At 37.5% G+C, this 18,393-nt stretch overlaps 1 protein-coding gene across 2 annotated transcripts in view; it reads left to right on the top strand.

Annotated features, from left to right (window-relative positions):
• PIP4P2 (phosphatidylinositol-4,5-bisphosphate 4-phosphatase 2) overlaps positions 1 to 18,393 on the top strand; it is a 78,187-nt gene that overhangs the window by 34,925 nt on the left and 24,869 nt on the right. For both annotated transcript variants that reach the window (XM_027856983.1, XM_027856984.1), the window contains 2 exons: positions 4,214 to 4,320; positions 5,573 to 5,696. In XM_027856983.1, the coding sequence (XP_027712784.1) occupies positions 4,214 to 4,320; positions 5,573 to 5,696 (231 nt within the window). The remainder of the gene's footprint in view (positions 1 to 4,213; positions 4,321 to 5,572; positions 5,697 to 18,393) is intronic.

Here is an 18,393-nt window from a genome sequence, read left to right on the forward strand (position 1 = left end):
AATGAGTTTTCATGACTGGTGTAGATAATCATTTACTTCTGGAAACAAGACAGAAAGCCATTTTACCAATAGTTTGGTGACTCAGACACATCCACTTTGATAATGTTTAATTGGTTCACAACACATATTCTAAAGGATGAACTTTGTTTTTTCCCTATACCCCCACTTGAATGTCTCTCCTTACCCAAGTTTTGCTAGAACATTTTGTCTGGACCGTTTTGTTGTACTTATCACACTCTCTGTCCTCTGTAGTGCCATTATCAGTACTTCCCTCTGCCCTGTCCCCCAAAAAGCTCCATGAGGGCAGAAACGAATACAGCACCTTATGCATAATCAACATTTGTTGATAATTGAAGTAAACTGAAAAATAATAAGGCTTCAGTTAACACTATACTTGGAAGAAATATGCTTATATCAGATTTTTACATTGTCAATCCTTGTGAAGAATGAGTGATATAAAAAAAATGCTTTATGATAAAGGTCACAAGTAAGGTAGGTTTTTGCCTGGAGATAATTATTACTCCCTGTAATATCCTCACCCTTTGACAGCTCTTTTTATCCCAAGAGAGAAGAGTGATGCCAATTATGCCTCAACACTGGCCCCATTGAATTCTCCACCTCTGTTTTGTTACTCATTTAATTACATGATCATTGAGTCGAGGGGATGGGAGATGGGGAGAGTTGTGGGAATTTTTATTCTCTCCCAGTGAGTTGTTACAAGGAAGTGCAAATGTCTAGCCATTTAGAAGCAACCATAGAGCAAACAAAGAGACAGATAACTTAAAAAAAAATAGGCCATAAACCATCTCAAAAATGATTATTTAGACATGGAGAAAGAATTCAGTAAGCATTAAGCATAGATTGTGTATGAAGTATTATGGTGGCAATCTAAAGACAAAAATGAAACAATTCCTGCCTCAAATGAGTTTATACTCAATTGGAAGGATATCCCATGTACATGTAAATACAAGATAATTCAAAGAGAGAGAGAGAGAGCGAGAGAGAGAGAGAATACTAAATACTGGGGTGATTAGGAAGGGCTTTCTGTAAGAGGCTTTACCTTAATTGACTCTTGAAGACAACAGGATTATAATATTAGACGTAAAGAGAGAAGGCATTCCAGGCATGGGGGACAACGTATGCAAAGATATGGCAGTGGGAGAGAATGTTTAGTTTGGAGGAATAGCAAGCAGTCTAGTTTGGCTAGAATATATGTGAATATGTGAAGCCAGATCAGAAATGTTAAGTGACAAATAAAGATATATTTTTCTTTATTAACCAAGGAGAAGGGAAGGATTGAACATTTATTAAGCACTTACTATGTGCCAGGCAGGCACTGTGCTAAGTGTTTTACAAATATTATTATCTTATAAAAACCAAGGTCCTTGGTCCCATGTATTCTGTTTCTTTGGATAGTTTTTTTTATGGTAAGAGATATTAGAGCAATAACCCATAATGTGGGGTACCATTTTGTATGTAGATTTCATAATTTTTCAAGTATTAACTATATGGGCCAGAGAGAGTTGTCAGAATGTATCAAAACCTGAATAGTGCTTGGCATAGTTTATGTATGGATATAATAATACTAATGGCTAGCACTTAAGTAGTGCTTTAAAGTTTATAAAATGCTTTATAAGTATTATCTCATTTGATCCTCAGAGCATCCTTGGGTATAGGTGCTATCATTATTCCCATTTTTATGAATCAGGAAACTGAGGCAGACAGAGGTTAAGTGATTTGCCTAAGATCACACAGTTATGAAGTATCTGAGGCTGAATTTGAATTTGAGGCTGAACAAGTCTTCCTGACTTTGGGTTCAGTGCTTTATCCACTGTGCTCTCTAGCTACCTGTGAAGCTACCTTTTGGAAATCTAGTTCAGTTCAACATTTATTAAGTACCGACTATGTGCAAGGAACAAGAAGAAAGTAGACTGTACCGTCAAAGAGCTTATGCTCTAGTAGGTGGATAATGCATGTGCAAAGATGAGTATAATAAGAGATAGGAAGGGATGGCAGAATCAAAAATGTTCTAGGTCTATTTGCAGGAGAGGCCAGTAATAAATGAGAGGAATCATTTGAAGCTTCATGGCGGGAGTAGGAGCTGTGCCTTGAAGGAAGATAGGGAGATTGAAAAGTAGAGAGTAGGAGAGGGTTGCATACTCCATGTTAGGCATGACTTGGGTGATGAACAAGAAGTACAATATGGAGGTTCAAGTTCAAGGTATAGCTAGAAGCTCAGTTTGTCTGGAATGTACAGCCTCTTAGGGAATAACATGAAACATGCCTGGGGAAGGATTTTGGACCCTAATTGCAGTAGGCCTTAAATGCCAGGTTAAGAAGTTTGGATTTTATAATTGAGGCAATTGGAGACCACTCTAGCTTTTTTAACAGGAGAATGACTTGGTCATGATCAGATTTGTATCTTGGGAGAATTATTTTGGTAGCTATGTGAAGAATAAATCGAAGAGCCTGGATGCAAGGAGATCAATAAGGTGTCTTTTAGGGGTCAGGGAGGAAACATGGTAGAGTAACATGTTTGTTGGATTTGAAGTTAAAAGGTCTGGTTCCATTTCCAACACTGCCATATTGTACCTGTGTCATTTCAACTCTGGACTTCAGTTTACTCATTTGTAAAATAAGAGTGGGAATTGGACCAGATGACCTATGAGGTACCTTTATCCTATGATCCTCTTAAAGTTGTCCAGATGAATGGTGAGGATAGCATGAATTAAGGTTTCAGTATGCTTTGAGAGAAAGTGACAGATATAAATTAGATTATTTAAATATACATAGATATCAAAGGAACTATAGAGTTTTAGAATTGATAGGGACCTTAGAAGTTACTTAATCTAATCCTCTCATTTTACAATAGAGGAGCATGAAATCCCAGAGAAGTTATATGACCTTTCCAGGGTCACTTGTTTGTGCTGGTAGTGGGATTAGAATATAAGACAGTTGACTCCCATGAAGGCTCCTAGTTGGCTCAATGGGCCTGGAATCAGGAAGATCTGAGTTCAAATACTAGCTATATAAACCTGGCCAAATCATTTAACCTCTGTGTGCCTTCTTCAACTCCATAATGCAGTTCATAATAGTACCTACCTGCCAGGTTTATTATGAGGATCAAATGAGATATTTGTAAAGTGCTTAGCACAGTACCTAGCACATCATAGATGCTTAATAAATGCTTATTCCATTCCCTTGTTCTCTTATACCACACTTAATTCACAACCATCTATTAAACAGCAAATATATGTCAGATGCTGTGCTAGGACTATGATTACAAAGACAAAATGAAAAAGTCCATGGACTCAAGAAGCTTGTGTTGTTTTGGGGGTAGACACATGTACACGTGTAAGTATGCTCTGTCTCTCCCACCCCTCCTCTCCCCATCTCTCTTTCAGTGTCTGTCTCTCTCTGTTTCTGTCTCTGTTTCTCCTTCTTTCTCTCTCTTCCCCCCCCATCTCTCCATTAGCAACTGGGGAATTTGAGCTGAACTTTGAAGAAAGCTAGGAATTTTAAGAGGCAGAGGTGAAAAAGGGAGTGTATACCAGGTATAGGGGACAGTTTCTGCTAATTCCAAGAGATGGAAGATAGAATATCTTGTGTATAGAATAGCAGGAAGTAGTACATAGTAATTTTATAAATCATTTACCCCATATTCTTCTTTCTGTCCACTCCCAAAATGTATTCTAGCTTCTGGATGTTTAAATTTTAACTAAGTGATAAAGACTTTTCCAGCCTTTTAGAAAGTTTTCTATTTTAAAAATTTTCAATGATTTGATAACATTAGAAATAGGAACTTTCCTAAATTAAGGTGAGCTTTGATGTATACTAGTGAATTTCAGGTTTGAAGGTACCTTATACAATTCAAAAAAAAGGGAACAACATTGTGACTTTATATTCTCTGTTTAGTGACAGCTAGCTGGTGTAATGGATAGATATCCTGGAATCAGGAAGGCTTGAGTTCAAATATGGCCTCAGATACTAGCTGTGTGACCCTGGGCAAGTCGCTTAACTCTTGTTTGCCACAGTTTCCTAATCTGTAAAATGGGTATAATTATAGTACCTATCTATCAGGTTTGTTTTGAGGATCAAATGAAATTATATTTGTAAAGTGCTTTGTAAACCTTAAAACATGATATAAATGTTACTATTACTATTCTTCTTTTTCATGACCTATGTTTGGCTTCCCCCCCCCCACCTTATGTAGCCAATCAAAAACCCACCAACAGGGAAGAAATATGTTAGATGTCCGTGTAATTGTCTCCTCATCTGTAAGGATACATCTCGGCGAATAGGATGTCCAAGACCCAACTGGTAAGAATTAAAGATACATAACTTCAGTAATTCATTTTTCTTTTACATCAAATGGGAGCTGTGAACTGTGGACTTGATGGATTTAACTGCCTTTGTGTACATAATCTTCTTGAATAACTGATGAAAATTTCCTAGATACTAAATAACTATTATTTAAGAACTTGAGTTAAATCATTCTGATTCATTGTTGACATCCTCAAAAATGACAACTTACTTCACCTTTACCATGTCAATTACTTTCAAGTATTAAGTGCTTAATTGATGTATTTCATAGTGTGTATTTAAGCATATACTGTACATACTTTATCAGTATTAATATGTATGCATGATGAATGTAATTATGAGCATATTTGTATCCATGAATATCAGGACCTTATGTCATCTCTTTTTTCTCTGCTTTCCTGAATTTTGGAAATTTCATGGGTCATTTGTACTTCTACCACAAGGCAAACTGAAGGAGGAAGGAACACCCCACTTTTTTATCTGTTGGAAGCGCTGATTAAAGGTTTGATAGCAAAAAGAGGCTGAACTTGTTGGCCAAAAAGACATTGGTAGATTATCTATTGGTATCCATATTATGCCTTCCTCCCTACTACCACAAATAACTGAATTGGATTTGGGTTTATTGAATGAGAAGATGCAATTTAATTATAGTACTAGCCCAATTTTTTCACTTACCCAGCAATTTGGTTGTAACTTAATAGAAGCTCTATCATGTACATGGTATGGAAATTCCTGTTGAGGTGGTGTAAACCGTAATACTGGAAAGTATTAGTCATGCTTGTGACTTTTAAAAATATAGGCACTTTTAAAAATATAGTAAAAAATATAAGGCATATATGAAACATATAAAATATGACTTTATTCCCTCATAAAGTTAATATTGATGCTTTTTTTTACTTGACAGTTTGTATTTTATGTGGTCTTCTTACAAACTGAGAATACCCTTCTGGTGCTTTCAGGGAATATCAGATACTTTCCCTCCTATTTCATAATTAAGAAAACCTGGGAATAGAAATATAATTATTTTTCAGGATCTTAGGAAATGATGGATCAGGACTGGCCTATAGAAGATTTGCTAAGCTTTTGTGATAAAGAAAATTATCCTTTCAACACCAAATGAAGTTTCACATTTATTGTATGTGTGGAAAGTATGTTGGGACCATATGCTATATAGCCCAGGAGTCTTTAGATCTTTTCTGTCATCAGTCTCCTTGTGGGATGAGGAAGCTGTTTAATTTTCTTTCCACAGTAGACGCATCATTAGTCTGGGCCCAGTAATGCTAATTCCCGAAGAACAGCCTGCTCAGCCTGCGTTACCAGCCCAACCAGAGGGGACGCGAGTAGTGTGTGGGCACTGTGGAAACACGTTCCTGGTAGGTACTTTGAGTCGATCACAGAGAAAACAAACCGTAATGCCTAGTCACAGGAGGCGTCCCCCACTGCAGGGCTTCAAGCAAAGGTGCCATGGCCATTTGTTGGCTGTTCATTCATTTATGAGGTCCTTTCTAACTCTCACTTTGGTGACTTGCCCATGCAGCTTTCAGAAACATTCATACTGATTTTTCCCAAAGAGGGAGTGTAGTGAACAACTTTGCTTTTTTATCATATGAGCTGCTGTTGCTTAGCACTGGGTTTGGTTGTGTCAATGAAAACTTGGACTAATTTCTGTGAGGACATTAATAACTTTAAAATACAGGGGAAGTTTTTAATTTTTTTTTGATCAAAAGCTTTCTACATATTTGTATTGTCTTGTTGGCAAAAGATGCTTACACACACAGTACAAGTATTTCTGTTATCCTTATTTGGATAAGCGGTGAGGATCCAAAGTTAGGAAAGGGAAAGTAATTTTATTTGAGCAAAAGTTATGTAACTTTTTTATTATAAAACACACAAGTCCAGACAAAAAAAGAAATTAATTCATGAAGACTAATTTTGTCAACAGATATGATCTGCTGTTCCTATTCTACTTGATAAACATTAACAAGCACCTGTTGTGTGCAAGGCTTTCTACTAGGCTTTGGGGATACAAAGACAAAAATGAAATTATCTTTGCTTTCAAAGAGTTTACACTTTACTGAATCATAGAAGATCCAAACTATTGTGTGAGAGACTACAAAAGTATTAAAAGAACCTTTCTTAGAAAAAGGCAGAGTGGAAAAGATCTAAAATTACAAAGGATGCCACTTGATGCCACTACATGAAGAGGAAGTCTAGAGGGGACAGCTAGGTGACACAGTGAATAGAGCACTAGGCTTGGAATCAGGAAGACTCATCTTCTTGAGTTCGAATCCAGTCTCAGACACTAACTAGCTGTGTGACCTTGGATAAATCGCTTAACCCTGTTTGCCTCAGTTCCTCATCTGAAAAATGAGCTGGAGAAGGAAATGGTAAGGCACTCCACTGTCTTTGTCAAGTAAGTGTGGGGTCACTAAGAGGCAGACACTACTCAACAACAACAACAACAACAGAGGGTAGAAAGAGTTATTTCCCATATGCATGAGATACAGAAGGCAAATCTCTTTCCTCCATTATCATTATAACTTTCATCAATATAAAGTACTTATCTTCCTTTCTTACTTCATTTTAACTTCACAACAAATCCATCTGATATTCTAGAAAGAGCATTGAATTGGAAGTTAGAGGGCCTGGTTGAAGCACTGGATATTACTTATTACCTCTATGATCTTGGACAAATCTCTTAATCTATCTAGGCAATAATTTCTTCTTCTGTATTATGAAGAACTGGATTAGACAATTCTAAGGTCTTTTCTGCCTCTCAATCCAACAGGATCTTATAGGGTGGAGTAAATATGATGATGACGATGATGATGGCATTTATATGTTACAGGGGTTCTTAACCATTTTTTTTCATGGACTCCTTTGGTAGTCTGGTGAAACCAATGGGCTTCTCAGCTTAATGTTTTTAAATGAATAAAATAAAATACATACTATTACAAAGGAAACTAATTACTCTGAAATACAGTTATCAGAATGTTAAAAAAAAGATAAATTCATAGACCCCAGTTTAAGAACCCCTGATATGGTGCTTTAAGGTTTGCAACATTTTTTATGTTTATTATCTTGTTTAAATCCTCTTTTGCCATCCCTGTTCTATATATAAGTATACTGAAGCTCAGAGTGACTTGAGTGAAGTCAGGAATGAATGAATAAGTAAATGACTGATGATATTTTTGAGGGAAGGCCCCATTTTTTTTTGTTATTTTAATAATTCAGTATTTATTTTCCTTTTTGTAGATGGACACTAGCTACTGAATTGAATAAAAAAACACATATGTCTGTAGTTAACAATCCTTTTTTCTCCCCCTGCATATTCCTATATATTGTGTCCTAATTAAAATGACATTTAAAACAATTCAAAACAAAATTAGCCTAAATTTAGGGATGTTAATCAAATTTAGGGATTTACCTTGCCCAACACCCCTGCATCTTGCTTAATATTTTTTTGTTTCCCCGTATCTGTGGCCAAAATATTCCTTCCCTTCCTTCTTTATCGCTCATCTACTTCTGTTTTTCTACTCCTAATGGCCAAATGTAATTTTTATAGAATCAGAAGGTGCTTCTGAGATCATCTTGTCCAACTTGTAATCAAAGGATAACCTTTTCTATAATTCCTCCAATTAGTGATTATACAGAGTCCTTTTGAAGACTACCTCCATTGATGAAGAACTCTTAACTCTAAAGGTCATATGATTATATAGATTTTGAGCTGAAAGGGACCTTAGAGGCCACTGAATACAACTCCTTCATTTTATAGAAGCAACAACTGAGACAAATTTTAAGTGACCTGCCCTGAGTTACACAACTAGTCAGTGTCTAAGGGGGGATTCGAACCTAAGTCTGCCTGACTCAAGGTTGAGGGCCCTATCCACCCTAACATGATGTCTCTCTGTTCCAAAGGGCTGCTACTTTGGATAGTTCTAATTGTTAAGAAGTTTTTCTTCATGTTAAATTAAAATCTAGCTCTCTGCAGCTAGCTTTGTACCTGTGGATCCTGGTTCTACCATTTAATGCCAAGTAGAACAATTGTAATTCCTCTTCCACATGACAGTTCTTCAGATAAATACTTGAAGATAGGAAGCTAGGTGATAATTTGAAGTCAGAAAGACCTAAGTTCAAATTTGCCCTCAGACACCTCTGTTTGCCTTGATTTCCTCATTTGTAAGATGGGGATAATAATAGCACCCACCTCTCAGCATTGTTGTGAGGATCAAAAGACATAATATTTATCAAGCACTTTGTAAACCTTAAAGTGCTATAAAATTCATTATTGGATAGCTCTCATATACTCCCCTTAATTATTTTCTTCACTGGGGTAACATCCCTGATTCTTTCAAATGATTTTTTTAAAAAAAAAAAGTCCTTCCTGATTCTCTCATCATTGGCTCTCCCTCTACTAGACGTGCTCCAATTAGTCCATGTCCTTACTAAAATGCAGTGCCCAGAACACAATACACTACTCTAGCTAGGATGTGAAAAGAGCAGAAGACAGGTGGATTATCACCTCCTTTATTCTGTATTTGAAGCTTTTTATTAAGGTGGCCTAATATGGAGTGTGTGTGTCTGTGTTCGTGCACGTGCGTGCGTGCATGTGTATGTGCTATTTCATCCTGTTGATTCATATTCACCTTGAAGTTCAGTAAAATATCCAGATCATTTTTATATAAGTGATTTTCTAGCTGTGCTTTGTCTATTATGTCCAATTGATTTTTAAAAATTAAAATGTAGAATTTTACATTTCATAGGATGGAAGGATTTAGAGCAGAAAAAGGTTTTTAGACATCATTTAACCCTACACCCTCATTTTATAAATGAAGAAAAACTTGCCCAGTGCTATACAACTGGAGTTTGAACCAAGGTCCTCTGATTTTAAACCCACTTTTCCTTCCATGTAGCCCTCTTAAATGAGTAAAAGAAGCAGTGATTGCTTCTTTGAAGTTTCATAGTTTCTTGTTGGTCCAACCTTTCTTGGTTTAACAGGATTACTATACTGTTAGATGAAGGGCAGCTAAGTGGCGCAGTGGAAAAAAGTGCCGGGTCTAGAGTCAGGAAGACTCATCTTTCTGAGTTCAAATTTCGCGTCAGACACTTACTAGCTGTGTGATCCTGGGCAAGTCACTTAACCCTGCTTTCCTCAGTTTCCTCATCTGTAAAATGAGCTTGAGAAGAAAATGGCAAACCACTCTAGGATTTTTGCCAGGAAAATCCCAAATGGGGTCATGAAGTATCAGATACTACTGAAATGAATGAATAACAACAGCAGCAAAGATGAGAAGAATGCTGTAGAGTCCAGGGCTTCTTAAACGTTTTCCACTCATGACCCCTTCAGTGCTTCTTAAACTGTGTTGCGACCCACAGTTTAAGAAGCGCTGCGAGTATAGACCAGTGTTATCATCAGATAGAAATGGATTCCTGCAGATCATATATTGAATCAAAAAACCACAAATTAATTATCGGTGTTACATTGTATTTTAATTTATTTTGTTAAACTTTTCCCAATTACATTTTAATTTGATTCAGGCAGCACTTTGGAGTGTGATATTTCTGGACCAGGGCATTGAGTCGAATTTATGGGGATAACTATATCCCTATATCCCTATCCCTTGGATTAAAAAAAATCAGCTTCACTACTGCAGGATGGGAAGAGGCATGATTAGACAGGCAGTTTGTTTCAAAAAAAAAATATGGGGGTTTTATAGTACTTCAAGCTCAATGTGAGTTAATAGTGTGATGTGGGAGCCAAAAAACCCTTTGTAATTTTAGTCTGTTAAGAGAGACATGCATAGGTTCCAAGGAAAGGAAATGCCCTGGTCAGAACATGTTGGCAATACTGTGTTTTCAGGTGCTACATTTTAGCAAGGCTGTTGATTAGCTGGTGAACGTGCAGAGAATGGTGACCAGAATAGTGGAGAAGCTTGATTTGTGCCATATGTGCATGAGTTGAAGGAACTTGGGATGTAAAGACTGGAGAAGAAAAGACTCAGGGTCATGAAGGTAGTCATGTAGAAGAGGGCTTAGACTTGAACTGTTGGACCCCAAAGGGCAGAGCCAGAGGTGACAAGTTCCTCTTCATTGGAAGTCTTCAGGCAGAAGCTGGATGTTGAATTGTTGAGTATTTTAAGAGTTGAGACTCCTGGATATGTTTGGACTAGATAAATGCTGACATCCCCTCCAACTCTAAAATTCTGTGATTTTTATTCAGGCACACATTGGGCTAGATCAGGGGTTCTTAATCTTTTTCGTGTATCCTGGACCTTTTTGACAGTCTGGTGAAGTCTAGGGACCCCTTCTCAGAATTGTATTTTTAAATGGATAAAATAAGGTATGTAGGATTATAAAGGAAATCAACTACAATTGAGATAATATTAATAATGGAATATTAACAAAGTGTTTTGCAAAACTTAAAACTACATAAGTGCTAGCTATTATTATGGTGAAATAAAGATATAACTTTTTCCCATGCAAATTCACAGACCTTTTGGGGTCATTTTGGAGCCTATATTAAGAACCCCTGGTATCTAGGTGGCCTCTGAGCTCCCTTTCAGCTCTGGGATTAAGTGAACTTTTGTCTTATTAGATTCAGCCCACTATTTTAAACTACCAAGATCTTTTTGGATCCTGATTCTTCCATTTGTCTTAGCTCTCCCTCCCAGATGCATGTTACTTGTAAATTTATTCAGAATGCCATTTTCCCCTTCATTTTAATCCTTGATTAATATTATATCCTTGATTAAAATGTTGAATAGAACTGAGTCAAGGAAAAATTCCTGGGGCATTCCACTATAGACCTATCTCCAGGTTGATACTAATCACATAACCCTCTCTGGGTCCAGTCATTCAACCAGTTCCCAATCCGAAAATTGTATTTTCATCTAACCCACATTGTTCCAACTTGTCCACAAAGGACATCATGAAACAATTTATTAGCTTACTGACATACGTGTAAGGGCTGACTACCGCCTTCCCTTAATCTACTAATCCAGTAAGGCAGAGGTGTCAAAAGGGAGAGAGGAAGGGAATAAATATTTACATAGCACCTACTATGTGCTAAGTGCTTTACAAATATGATCCCATTTGATCTTCACAACAACCCTGTGAGGTAGGTGATGTTATTATCCCCATTTTATAGTTGAAGAAACTGAGACAAACAGAGGTTTAAGTGATTTGCCCAGGGTCACATAGCTAGTTAGAGTCTGAGGAGAAATCTGAATTCAGATCTTCTTGACTATAGGCCCGGGGTTCTAACCACTGCTTTACTTATCTATCTACATGGCAGCTGATTGAACAAGGCGCACAATACTCACCTGTGTGACCAGAGTCAGATTAAAATGTAATTGGGAAAAATTTAACAAAATAAATAAAAATATAATAAAACTAAGTTAATATGCAGCCCACAAGGATCCTTACTTACAGATTAGTGGCCCCTATTTCTATTTGAGTTTGACACCATTGATGGGAGATAGAGACTACACCTGTGATTCCACTGGTATAGGGAACTCCCAAGTGAGGAAACCCCTTCTACCAGTGGAACTGGGTACCTCTCTACAATTTATAGTCCTAAAAATTTGCCTAGAGCACAAAGAGGTTAAGTAATTTGCCCAGGCTCACACAGCCAATATAAGTCAGAGGTGGGATTTAATCCCAGGTCCTCCTGACTCAAAGGCCAGTTCTCTCTTCATTATGCCACACTGCCTTTCCTGTAATGCTATCAAAAAAGGAAATACGTTTAGTCTGGTATGACCTATACTAGACAAATCCATACTGGCCCTTAGCATTTACTGCTCCCCTTTCTGAATGCTCACAATCAATCTCCTGATAATATTCAATTCAGATCAGCAAGCATTTTTAAGTGCCTACTGTGTGCAAAGTGCAATGCTAGGTTGTGAGGATACAAATGCAAAAAAAATTATATACATACTTATAGGGAATTACATATGGGGAAAACAACATGCACTCACATAGGGATAGGGACTAGATCAGTGATTTCATTGGCATAAGGATTACCTTGGCAAGGAAGTTTCCTCTACTGTTTCTTGACCATAGTCATAGAACCAGTGTATGTCAGAGGTAGACTTGCATACAAGTCTTCCTGGCTCCAAGGCCAACTCTTTATCCCCTATGCTACACTGTCTCACTTCCACTCCAAGTCAGATATCTGTATCTTGGAAAGCATTATGGTTCTGGAGGTTTCAGGTGAGCTCTCACTGGCCCTTGAAAATCTAGGGAAGATGGTATAAATCTTGTGCCAAGCTGTTTTATGCTCTTTCTTTCTTTCTTTTTAAATTTTTTAAAAATTTTTAGGCAGTTGGGGTTAAGTGACATTGTCAAGTGTTTGGTCTGAGGTGGGATTTGAACTCAGGTCCTCCTGACTCCAGGGCCAGTGCTCTATCCACTGCTCCACCTAGCTGCCCCATGATTTTTCTTTATCATATCATTCAGACATCCTATGTCTGGTTTCATTCTGAACTCAGGTGAAGAAGTCGTCCTTTTCACTTTATCCATCCATCCCTGCCATTTGTTATCATATATGCCTCCTTCCTTTCTTGACTAAACTTCTTGAGGAGGTCTTCCACAATAGATGCCTCCATTTCCTTTCCCTTCACTCTCTTCTTAACTCTCTGCAGTAATGGGCTTCTGACCCAATTATTCAACCAAAACAGCTCTCTTCAAAGTTGCCAGTGATCTTTTAATTACTACGTCCAATGGCCTTTTTCTTAATCCTCGTCCTTCTTAACCTCTCTGCAGCCTTTGACACTGTTTATCACCCTCTTCTCCTTGATATTCCTTTCTCTCTAGGTTTTCATGACACTGCTCTCTCCTGATTCTTTTCCTACCTATCTGACAACTCCTTCTCAGTATCCTTTGCTGGATCTTCATCCAAGGCTATATCTCGCCACCATGGGTGTCCCCTAAGATTCTGTCCTGGGCCTCTTCTCCCTGTGTACTATTTTGCTTGGTAATCTCTTCAGCTCCCATGGATTTAATATCATATCTATGCAAATGATTTCCGGATCTATTTATGCAGTCCTAACTTCTCTTCTGACCTCCAGTTTTGCATCTCCAGCTGCATATTAGACATTTCAAACTGAATGTCCCATAAACATTTTAAATTCTAGATATCCAAAACTGAACTCATTATTTTCCCCCTTAAACCCTCCCTTTTTCCTGTCTTCCCTGTTTTTGTTGAAGGACCACCATCCATTCAGTCACCTAAGCTCACAATCTGCCTGTTGTCCTCAACTCCTCACTCTCATCCCCCATATCCAATCAGTGTGAAATTTTGTTGTTTCTACCTTTGAAACACTTTAGTCCTCTCACACTGCCATCACCTTGGTACAGGCCCTGGTCACCTCATGCCTGAACTATTGCAATGGCTTGCTTATTGATCTTTCCTGCCTCAAGTCTCTCTCTACTTCAGTTCATCCTTCACTCAGTAGGCAAATCTTCCTGAAGTGCATGTCTGACCATGTTACTTGTCTATTCAATAAGCTTCAGAGGCTTCCTATTACCTCCTGAATCAAATATAAACATCTGTTTGGCTTTTAAAGCCCTTCATAATCTGCTCCTTACTACCTTTCTATTCTTATACTCATGCTCAAGCCTAGTGACACAGGCTTCCTTGTTGTTTCTTGAAGGCATCACTTCATCTCCCAGATGCATTTTCATTGGCAACCTTCATGCCAGAGAAACTCTCCCTCTTCATTTCTGCCTCCTGGTTTCCTTCAAGTGTCAACTAAAGTTCCATTTTCTGCAAGAAACCTTTCACAGTCCTTCTTACTCTATCTAGTGCCTTCCCTCTGAGATTATCTCCAACTTACCCTGTCTATATCACATTTTTAATAAGCTCTTTGAAAGCAGGAACTGGGTTTTTTTGTTGTTGTTGCCTTTTTTGGTCTCCTCAGCAGTTAGCAGAGTGCTTGTCACATAAAAGATGCCTAATAAAAGTTTCTTGATTTGACTTGACCTGTTTACTTTTCAAGGCCAAATCTCTACATGTGCCCTTAATCCTGTCCCTTCCCAGCATCTCCAGAAAATTGCATCTACTATCATACACATTATCTTTCTAATCTTCAGTTTATTCCTATCCAATGATTCCTTCCATGCTGCCTACAAACACATCTGTTTCACCTATCCTTTAAAATAAAATCCTCCTTCTACCCTACTGTCCCTCTATTGTTCTCTTCAGTTCAACTCCTTGAAAAAACCATCTACACTTAGTGTTTGCACTTCTTTTACACTCGTTCTCCTGTAAATCCTCTGTAATCTCACTTCCAATCTCATCACTCAACTCTCCCAAATCATCAGTGATCTCTTAATTGCCAAATCTAATGACATTTCCTTAATCCTCAACCTTCTTGATTTCTGCAGTACTTGGCATCATTGATGGCCTTCTCCTCCAGGATCAACTCTTCTCTCTAGGTTTTCATGATACTGCTCTCTCCTAGTTTTATTGGTCTGACTTCTCAGTTCACTTTGTTGGACCTTCACCCATGTCACAAATTCACTGTGGGTATCCCCCAAGGCTCTATCCTGGGTCCTTTTCTCTTTTTCCTCTATATTATCTCACCTAGTGAACTCATTAGCAACATTACGTTTATCATCTCTATGCTGATGATTTGCAGATCTTTCTATCCAACCCTTATTTTTCTCCTGAGCTACAGTTTCACATTTCCACCTCTTGAACTGGATTCCCTGGAGGCATCTTAAACTCTTCTTATCCAAAACAATTCATTAGCTTTACTCCTCCATCTTCCTTTCTTCCCAACTTCTCTATTACTGTTAAAGGCATCCTCTCAGTTCCCCAGGCTCCCAACCTTAGTGTCATCCTCAACTCATCACTCTTACACATTCTACATAGCCAACCCATTGCCAAGCCTTGTCCTTTCTACCTTCACAAATCTTTTTGGGTGTGTCCCCTTTTCTTCACTCCTGTAGCCACCACCCTTGTTTAGGTCCTTATCACTTCTTACCTGGACTCCTACTAAGTCTTTCTGCCTCAAGTCTCTCTTCCATTTTGATTCATCTTCCACTTGGCTATCAAAGCAATATAGGTACACACCTTATATAATAAACTCCAGTGGTTTCTTATCACCTTTAGGATCAAAAATAAAATCCTCTGTTGGACTTTTAAAGCTCTTTATAACCTGGCTTCTTCTAACATTTCTGGTCTTCTTACACATTACTCCTCCCCATGCACACTGTCATATACCTACACTAGCCTACATTCTGTTCTTTCCTAGGACATTTTGTCTCCCATCTCTGTCCTTTTGTACTGGCTGTCCTCTATACCTAATGCTCTTTCTTCTTGCATCTGCCTCCTAGCTTTCCTGGCTTCCTTTAAGCTTAGCTCATGTCTCAACTTCTGAAACAGGACTTGCCACTACGTTCCTTCAGCTGCTAGTTTCCTTCCTCAGTGAGATTACCTTCCATTTACTCTATTTCCTTTATGACCTACTTATTTGTATTTTGTCTCTGCCATTAGAATATAAACTCATTTAGGGAAAGTACTGTTTTTTCCTGTCTTTGTATCCCCAGCACTTAGCATAGTGCCTGGCACATAGCATTTACTTAATAAATGCTTCTTTACTGACTGACCCATATCTGCAATAGGTCTCCAAAGTAAACACCTGCTGGCATGTTAGCAATGTAGGAAGTCAATGAGGTACAGTTAGAACTTTAGATTTATTTATTTATTTTTGTTTGTTTTTTGGTGAGGCAGTTGGGGTTAAGTGACTTGCCCAGGGTCACACACAGGTTTATTTTTAAAGTAATTTTAAATTGTAATGCTGTAAGTAATAACATGTACCAAAATAGTACACTGTTATTCTCCAGTTTAAAAAAAGAGAGAGCAAGAAGAGAGCTCCAAGCACACAAGATTAGAGAGCTTGGAGCAATTATGAACTAAATTTGTATTGGGAATTACCTCAATGAGGAAATTGTGGATCATTGTAAATGTCTAGGGCTTTTTTAAAGATAGTTGCATTTAGTTTTAACTCATAATCGTCTAGGCACTGTTAGCTAAGTGCAATACCATCATTCATTCAGCACATCTTTATTGGACATGAAAGTGTGCTAATTGCTGTTTGGGGAACAAAAATCACAGAAGATTCTTTGAGCCATAGAATCTTAGAACCTCACCATCTTAGGGACATTAGGGACCTTATAATCTTAGGGACCTTGCATACACCTAATCCAACTCTTGATTTTACAGTTGAGTATACAGGACTGAAAGGTTTAATTGGTTGGCTGAGGTTACAAAACTAGGTATCAGAGATAATGTTATTAACCTAAGTCTTCTGGCTTTCAGTGCAATATTCTTTCTACTATGCTTGATATACAAGAGGCAGTCAGTCCTATTGTCTGGCAACTTGCCACCTTTTTGGAGAGCTGAAACATATGCATAAACAGCCTCAGTATACGTGAATTAAAATCCTTATAACTTCCCCAATTTTTTTCAACATTCATGTAACTAAATGAACAACATAACAGGGTCAGAGAATTGACTGGGTCCTATTTTAGAGTGAGATAAATTAAGTGCCTTCAGGTTTAAGAGAAAGAATCAAGTGCCTCTGGCCTGTGTGATCAGTGGTATTTCACCTGGACCTTCTCAAGTGGTAGGACTTCAATTGGTATAGATTTGGGGGGACAGGAAAAGGAAGATATTCCCAACAGCAGGATGACCTGAATTCTATTCTTGAGGAAGAAATTTCTGGAGACATAACAAATACCTACAAGTACCCACGGCCTTCTATAATGACAACAGCATATTCCCATTTGTCTAAAATGTCTGAATGGTGTACTTCAAAGCAGCCCAACTCTTGTTTTTGTTCTGTATTAACAACTCACATTTCTATAGTTCTTTAAGGTTTACAAAGTGCTCTCTTCACAACAACCCTGTGAGGTAGGTGGTGCATGTAGCATTCCTTCCATTTTACAGATTAGGAAACTGAGACTTGGAGACGTAAAATGACTTGCTCATGGTCATATATTTAGTCTCGGAGCTGTGATTTGAAATGAACTTTCCTGACTTTATAAGTCCTGTTCTTTTTCTTCTCTTTTTTTCAATTTATTGATATCTTTTTTTTTAATATCACTTAGATTTCTCCCTGTAATCCCTCTACTCCTCCTCTCAGAGAACTATGCTTTAGAACAAAGAGTTAAAAAGAAAGAATAAGAGGAAGAAGAGAAGAAAAAGATTCAGCCAAATCCTTAATACATCAAAAAAAATCTGAAGTTATATGCAATGGTCCACACCCGTAGAATTGAAAAAGAATGGCATGAGATATCTTCACAAATCTCTTCTTTGGGGCAAATATTGTTCTTCATAATTTCACAACTTTGATTTTTTTTACTATTTTATTTCCATTTACATTGTTGTAGTCATTGTGTAGACTATTTTCTTGGTTCTACTCACTTTGCATCTGTTAATCTAAGTCTTTTCATGCTTCTCTGTATTCATCATGTTCATCATTTCTTATAGCATAATAATACTCCTTTACCTTCATATAGTATAATTTGTTTAGCCATTCCCCAATAGGTGGGCATTTATGTACTTTGTTTCCAGTTGTTTGCTACTACAAAAAATATTGCTATAAGTATTTTGGTCTATGTGGAGCCTTTCCCTTTGTCACTAACTTCCTTGTTTTGATTTGCATTTCTCTTATTATTAGAGATTTGGAGCATATGGTTTTGGATGTTTTGTTATAATAAGGTTTAATATGTTGATTTACTAGTGTTGAGCCATCTTTGCATCTCTGGTATAAATCCAGCTTGGTCATAATGAGTGATTTCTTGGGAGGAAAATCCTATTATCTGTTTGATTTTATTTATTTATTTATTTATTTTGAATTGATATTCTTTAATGATAGTGGTCTATAGATCTCCTTCTATGTTTTTTCCTATTCCAGTTTAAGTATTAGTATTAAATTTGTCTCCAAAAGAAGTCTGATAAAGTACTTACTCATTTTTTGAGAACAATTTGTATAGTATAGGTATTTATCAGTCTTTAAAAATTTGAGGGGCAGCTAGGTGGCTCAGTAGATAGAGCTCTGG

Source organism: Vombatus ursinus, unplaced genomic scaffold (genome assembly GCF_900497805.2).
Source record: "Vombatus ursinus unplaced genomic scaffold, bare-nosed wombat genome assembly UNPS02011767.1, whole genome shotgun sequence".
Classification (NCBI taxonomy): Eukaryota; Metazoa; Chordata; class Mammalia; order Diprotodontia; family Vombatidae; genus Vombatus; species Vombatus ursinus.